Source organism: Solanum stenotomum, chromosome 3 (assembly GCF_019186545.1).
Source record: "Solanum stenotomum isolate F172 chromosome 3, ASM1918654v1, whole genome shotgun sequence".
Classification (NCBI taxonomy): Eukaryota; Viridiplantae; Streptophyta; class Magnoliopsida; order Solanales; family Solanaceae; genus Solanum; species Solanum stenotomum.
The window spans coordinates 4,747,818-4,755,381 of NC_064284.1; the positions used below are offsets into that span (position 1 = coordinate 4,747,818).

General features: G+C 35.1%; 1 protein-coding gene across 2 annotated transcripts; it reads left to right on the forward strand.

Moving 5' to 3' along the window:
* The first annotated feature begins 239 nt into the window (after nt 1-239).
* Nucleotides 240-4,627, forward strand: LOC125860464 (calcium-dependent mitochondrial ATP-magnesium/phosphate carrier protein 2-like). 2 transcript variants are annotated; one of them, XM_049540426.1, is made up of 5 exons: nt 240-357; nt 683-1,214; nt 2,981-3,766; nt 3,854-3,944; nt 4,042-4,627. In XM_049540426.1, exons 2-5 carry the CDS (start codon nt 776-778, stop codon nt 4,232-4,234), a joined length of 1,509 nt encoding a protein of 502 aa, XP_049396383.1. In that variant the 5' UTR covers nt 240-357; nt 683-775; the 3' UTR covers nt 4,235-4,627. The 2 variants fall into 2 exon arrangements, with proteins under 2 accessions (XP_049396383.1, XP_049396384.1); XM_049540427.1 differs by lacking the exon at nt 240-357 and having other exon boundaries at nt 500-1,214.
* Nucleotides 4,628-7,564: the final 2,937 nt, after the last annotated feature.

A 7,564-nucleotide genomic window follows, 5' to 3' on the forward strand; every position in this document is an offset into this window, starting at 1 on the left:
TTAAAAAGTCAAAAACATTAAGAATAAGTCAATTCAAACCCCATTTTGTCATAAAAAGTTTTTACTCAAACAAAATAAATCTTATCTTATCCATCTAAATAAAATTTACTAACAAATTTATTCGCGCAGTAACATATTGAGCCCTCTTTAGGAATAAAAACAAAGGAACATGTGTATGAATCAAATTCCCATAATCCCATTTCATATAAATTGATCACTCCTCGAGTCTTTCTTCCACATGTTTTGGGAAAATTTTCTCACACACACACATTGTAGCTGCTGCGTCTTCATCTTCACCGACTCACCACCACAACCGCGTTCACAATTCATCTTCATCCTCATTGGACCTCTTAACTGGTATAGGAATTTGAGTTTTTTTTTTGTCCGCGTGTGTGTTTGAAACCGGCCATTGACGTTTTCTTTAAAAGTGGTATGTTAAACAGTACTCCCAATAAATTAATCAGTTTTTTTTTTTTTTTCCAACTTTGGTAAAACTTCAACTGTTCTCTTTCTTCCTTTTTTTCTTGACCCGTGAACAAGAAGAAAGGAAGGAAGTAAGCCCGTGTATTATACGGGTCTATTCTTCGGATCTTCTTTGATCCTTCAGAAATATGCTCTTGTAATAGTTATCATTCTTTTTCTATCAGAGGAACTAATTCGCTTCTTTACTGACCCACTACAGGAAAATCAAAAGCACGGTTGCGTTTGTTCTATTAGATCTGAAGTTGTTTAAAATTCATGCTGTGAAGAACCCAGAATTATTTTTTTGTTGGGTATGTCTGGAGCTGTAGCGGAGCATGTGAATCACCCAGTAATGGCGGCTAAGGACCGGTCTGGTTGTTGTAACCCGGTGAAGAAGCCGGGTCCGGTTTCAGTGGACCATGTTTTATCAGCACTAAGGGAGACTAAGGAAGAGAGGGACCTTAGAATCAGAGGTCTATTCAGTTTCTTTGATTCCGACAATGTGGGTTACTTGGATTCTGTGAAAATCGAAAAGGGGTTGTTTGCTATGCAAATTCCGGCGGATTATAAGTTTGCTAGGGAATTGTTGACCGAGTGTGATAAGAATAAGGATGGGAGGGTGGATTATCCGGAATTCAGAAAGTATATGGATGATAAGGAGCTCGAGCTGTATAGGATTTTTCAGGCTATTGATGTGGAGCACAATGGGTGTATCTTGCCTGAGGAGCTCTGGGATGCCCTTGTAAAAGCTGGTATTTACTATTTCGCTGACTTGTAGGTTAATACTAATTGATGATAACATTGCTGTCTTGTTTACTAGTACTGCTGCTTTGGTGTGAATGTAGATTTATCTTTAGTTAAGAATTTCCATCCTTGCATTTTTGTTTTGTGAGTTCAATTGTCTTTCATTGTTATTGCCAAGATGATATGATGATGATGTGCGTATGTGTGTGTCTTGACTTGTAAAGAGAAAAAAAAAAAACCAGGATGATGTTAATAGTACAAAGCTTATGAATCGTTGGGTCAATAGTTAAGTATCCAAAAATCCAGCCAGCTACCTATACAAAAAAGGTGTATTGTCTTTACAGAAGAAACAAGAGAACTTTTAACTCTAGGATTTTCGACTCCTTCAAAAGTTTGATTAGTCCTCTCTTCTTATGACCAAATTATACAATTAGTTGTCTCCTATAAGCTGTTCTTTCTAGAATCCAACTTGCTCGCCATCTAACTTGCAATCACTTTCACCATTTATATATGGTATATTATGGATCATAACTGTGCTGCAGCAGAACTACATTCTATTAGGAAATAATTCAAATCCTCTCCATGCTTCTTAGTCAATACCAACTTAGTTGTTTTAGTGGAAATGGTTCACGCATTCCTTGACATCACTTCCCAGCTCCAATCACTTTTTGACCATGTTGGAAGAATGCTGTAGTGAGTCATCTGTCCCTGGTGCCTTATTCTGGACAGTTCCACATTGTTCTTTCCACTGCCTTCTTTTCAAAGGATGTCCTGCTCCTCATTTTTTCTGATAATTACCTAGAATATGATATGCTCTAGTTTGTTGGTTACATGATTCTTTGATGCTAAAAAGTCACTTTTTTGTGGTGTCTTTTAGAGCTGCCACATAGGAACCTTACGGGGCCTGGGAACAAGCTTAGTTGTGCTCATGAGCTTCAGTTTCATTAGCTATAATTTAGCTTCAATTCAATAGCTAAAATTGCACGAGCTTCGTCTTCAGTTGCTAATTTTGTTTGACTGGAAGCCCTGATTTTCTGTTTCTTGGGATCCGTTTTGTTTTGTACTAGACCAAACTTATATCCTTTACACCTCGGGGATGAGTAGTTTACTTTAGATTTCCATTTGGTAGACAGGTACAAGAAAGAAAAAAGAGTGGGTGGATGCTATGTGAGAGATTTAATAGTCCCTTGTGTGTATCAAGTAGGTGTGATGTTATCTTGTCTTGGATGATATTACATCATATTCTGATGCCCTTGCATCTTTACAGATTTGTTCATCTTCATTCTTCTTGTGTAAAAGTAACACTGATTTGCAAGAAAACATAGGAATTGTTGTTGAATTTAATGGTTGCTAACCTTTCTATACCATGTTGATTGGTGGCTTTGTAACAATTTGCAGTAGTTGATCAATGCTATTATGAATCTTTCTTTTGCATTTAGATTGTCCTTATTTAAGCTCCTATCAACTTTCTCTATGTGTTAATTTATTAATTCCTATATTTAGACATGGCTAGAAAGCATGTGGAGATGTATAATGATCTTTTTGCTTAATCTAACAAAAAAGAAGAGTATATGTACGTATGCATGTGAGCAGGGATAGGTTTGGGTGATCATTTGAAAGGCCTTCTGAATCTACAAACCAAAAGTTCATCTTTACTCCTTCAATATGTTGCTATTGCGAATATTCATCTCTTCTGGATGTATTTTTCCTAGCCTCATTTCATTTCATTAGTTGTCTTCCTCTTATAAATGAGGACTGTGTTTTTTTTTTGCAGGTATACAAATAGATGATGATGAACTAGCACGTTTTGTGGAACATGTTGATAAGGATAATAATGGGATTATCACTTTTGAAGAATGGAGAAATTTTCTTCTACTTTATCCACATGAGGCCACCTTGGAGAATATTTACCGGTACTGGGAGAGAGTATGTCTTGTAGATATTGGTGAACAAGCCATCATACCCGAAGGCATCAATAAGCATGTCCATACAGCTAAATATTTCCTTGCTGGGGGAGTTGCAGGAGCTACTTCTCGTACCGCTACAGCTCCCCTTGATAGGCTAAAGGTGGTTTTACAAGTTCAGACTAATCGTGCTTCTATTGGGTCCACTGTCAGAGAAATATGGAAGGATGGTGGTGTATTGAGTTTTTTTAGGGGCAATGGATTAAATGTGATGAAGGTTGCACCTGAAAGTGCAATTAGGTTTTACGCTTATGAGATCTTAAAAAATGTGATTGCTCATACGAAGGGTGAGGAACAGGGTGACATTGGAGCTTCTGGACGTTTTGTGGCTGGGGGCATGGCTGGTGCAGTAGCACAGACTGCTATCTACCCCATGGATCTTGTTAAGACTCGGTTACAAACTCATGCAAGTGAAGGTGGAAAGGTCCCCAACCTGGGAAAACTATCAAAAGATATATGGATTCAGGAGGGGCCTCGGGCATTTTATAAAGGGCTGATACCATCTCTTCTTGGAATTATACCTTATTCAGGCATTGATTTGGCTGTTTATGAAACACTGAAGGATTTGTCCAGGGTTTATATTCTTCAGGATAGAGGTACCGCTTGTAACTCTTCAACTGCTAACCAACTCATCTCTGACGAAGTGAAATTAGCATTTTTCTAACAATTGTGTTAATATGCAGAACCTGGTGCTCTTGTGCAACTTGGTTGTGGAACAATTTCCGGAGCGCTTGGAGCAACATGTGTTTATCCTTTGCAGGTTATAAGAACGAGGTAAATCTTCATGTTTGACTCGACTTGGTTTTCAGGATTTGGATAAACTATTTGTGCTTTACAATGCAACTTGTCTTTCTTTTCACACTCCTCCTAGAATGCAAGCTCAACCTACAAATACTGAGGCTGCTTACAATGGAATGTCTGATGTGTTCCGGAGAACACTTCAGCATGAAGGTCCCAGGGGCTTCTACAAAGGACTCTTTCCGAATCTTCTAAAAGTAGTGCCAGCAGCAAGCATTACTTATATCGTTTATGAATACATGAAAAAGAGTTTAGATCTCAAATAGATGGTATATACTCCTGGAAGGTTGCTCCACATTTGAGGTTAATCAGCTGATGCTAAGAGACGCTGATGATGACGATGAAAATGAATTAGGTTATTTGTCTTATTGGTGATATGGATTTTCAAAACCATACACTCAGATTTTTACTTGTCAAAAAAGAAAAAACACTTGATTAATTTGTTGCCCCCATTGGATGTTGAAGAAATTTTTAGGAGAATTTTCTTCTTCGCCTGACGGAACAACTATTTTGTCAATTGAGAATAGTCCTCTTCATTTGGAGATTTCTGTCCCAGTTATAGGAATATCCCTCTGTAAATTAAGGCTAATTTACATACAACATTGTAAGGTCTACACCTTACCATTTTTTTACTAAATGAATATTCAAACTCATTTTGCACCATTTCATTGTTTAACTTCGACTGAATACTTATATTTTTGGCAACTTCTTCAATTTTATATTAGATTACTCGAATCATACAAGAATTAATATGTTATTCATCAATGCGTCATGCGTGACACATACTCCGCTATGGTATTAATATTTAATTTTTGTGGATGAGTTGTTAAACTTCTTTCCAAGTCCGGGCTGTTTCATCGTCATGAATCATTTATCATCAAAAGCATGTTGATGTATCCTGCCAGTATTGTCCAAAGGGAGTCGATTGATACTTTTTCGTTCTAAAGTTACATGATATATTGTATATTTTGAATCCCAGATGAATATCTTAGCATTGAAATTTATTTTGTATTGTTTTAATGGTGTAATCGTTTAACCTCATCCTATTAGTGAAAATCATGGATCTGCCACTGATTAGTAGATCGTAGAACACATTGGATAAAATAGGACAGCAGTAAGAATAGGGCAGTATTACTTGAAAAGAAACACAATACAGGGATATTTGGTTGAACAGTAGTTCAATCCAAAGCTAAAAAGACTTAATTAAACATCATTATACATGTGAAACTTGAAAACCCCAACTTATCCATGATGGAAAGTACTACAGTATGGAAATACAAGAAAAAAAGGGGAATTAAAATCCTGGAAGAAAGGCGTTGCCTTCCCTTTGCCTATATGACTTGCCTGTTTTTTCGCGCCTTGGTATCGACTCACATCAGATGCACCAAAAGGTGTGACCTAGTGATCGCCATTTCCTCGAGTAGTACATCAACGTCTTTCTTTTTTTTCTTTCTCCACATCTTCTTGTGCTTCACAACTAATAGGAGTTGAGTTGCTGTTTTCTCTTGTTTCATGCAAGTCCTATTATATATAACAAAATCTTGGAGCCCTAGGATTTGTCCACTATATTATCTGTACTAGCCTAGGTCTACAAAAATAGAGAAATGACAAATCTTTATGGTCCCCATCCTAATAATATTCTTTTTGTATTAGACCCTCATGCTTATCCACCGACCACCACTAAGGATATTTATATTCCCTCACCATTTAGATAACTACTATATAGATTTTCATTGTCCAATTCGCTCATGGACAGAGCTAGGGTATACGAACTCCCATGGTCGAAAAATTCTACTACTAAATATATCAAGTTAAAATTACTTATTAGGTGTATATTAGATATTGAATCCGTTTGATTTTTTCATATGTTTACCTTTTCATCTTTTGAATTTCTTGATTGGATAATTGTTACATATCATTTCATAATGTATTGCATTATATTGTATTGTGTTATATTATATTGTAGTGTACTGCATTGATCAATACAACATTTGAATAGATTGTACTATTATTTTCTGTTATTACATAATGTCGTGTATTAATAATGTGAAGGATAAATCTACTAGAAAAGCAGGAAACAAGGTAAAGCTATTATAAAAAGATAAAATATGATTATTAGATAATAAGCAAAAAAAAAAAACAAATGGGAGAAAAAAAGAAGATAAGGTAACATACGATTATACTAAATCAACATTACATAAAATGAGACTTCTATGTTACATAACAATATATTATTTAAACTAGAAATACAATATAATAGAATAAGTAACAACTATCAAAATAAAGTGTCAGTGAAAATCTTATCTCGCCGCTTCATTTAAGTTGATCTCATAAACACAATTAGATTAATAAAAGCAAGGTAATCTATTCACTCCCCATGTGGAGAAAAGGGAGGAAAAGAAGATAAAATCGTTTTAGTGGAATGAAGAAGAGCTAAAGTTAGCTTGACAAGTGGAATGCAAGTGGAAAGTGATGGGGTTAAAGCTTAAAAAGCATTTTGACTGAGGTCCTCAAACATTAAAAAAAGGAAAATGGTCTGAAATATCTTCGAAATTTGATCGAAATAATTGTAACAATCTCAAACTTTGAGTAGGATCTATTACCCCTGCACTATTTAATAGTGTATTTTAAAGATATATAATGTCCAGCTAGATAAGTTACTATTTATAATGATATAATATTTATGATGTTCATGTGGACACCTATATATCTTTAAAATACACTATTAAATAACGCATGGATTATTGTCCTATCCAAAATTTGAAATTATTACAACAATTTCAATTAAAATTCAGATATATTTCAATTTTTTTTCCCCATAAAAAAATATTATAAGGATGCTGAAAGAAGAAAACAGAGGACTCAGTTTACCTACTAAAAGTAGAATATGATGCAGACTGGCTTTCCCTTCATAGAGTATAATTATTTTGAACCGTCCACTTTTAGTACCCAAACATTATAAAATTACAAATGGTTCTAAGGAATCTTTGTGGAGATTGAGAGCCACTATAATGCATTATTAAGTGGGGAATAGGGAAGGAGACATTATCCCAGTAAAAAAGGACCTAAATGTGGAAAGTGTACAATACTTGTCATTTTCCATCATAATGTTCCTTTTGATAGTGAAATTATTGATAAACAAAGTAGCTAAAAGTGATTATGTAGCTGTCTTGAATTGGTTGATTGACTTACCTTTTTTGAAGAGGCGAATTCGGAATTTAAATTTTGTGGAATTTCTATAATGGCCTGGATTTAATACACAATAGTAACTGAATTTATATTTAAATATTTAATTGATTTCCTTAACACGCATATATATGGTTTGAACAAAAACTATTGAGTTTGAATCTAACACACGATACTCTAGATCTGCCCTAACCGTTTAGGTATTATTGAGATGTTTGCTCCTTGGAATTTGGCTGGCGGCTAAGAATATCACAGTAGGACCACGGGCTATCATTAGACTTTGTTTGTAAATGTTTTTTCCATGTAATTCCTTTGATCATTGCCTTTGGACAAACACTTAAAATTACCATCGACTTAAAGTTTAGTAGTATTCTAGTTCCTTGCTTTCTTTCAAAGGCAAGAAATGGCAC

What these genes read in the sequence shown, in the direction of transcription:
- LOC125860464 (XM_049540426.1), top strand. Translation starts at nt 776, where the DNA reads ATGTCTGGAGCTGTAGCGGAGCATGTGAATCACCCAGTAATGGCGGCT. An exon ending in GGATGCCCTTGTAAAAGCTG is followed by an intron (nt 1,215 to 2,980) that starts GTATTTACTATT and finishes TTTTTTTTGCAG; the next exon opens with GTATACAAATAGATGATGAT. An exon ending in TTATATTCTTCAGGATAGAG is followed by an intron (nt 3,767 to 3,853) that starts GTACCGCTTGTA and finishes GTTAATATGCAG; the next exon opens with AACCTGGTGCTCTTGTGCAA.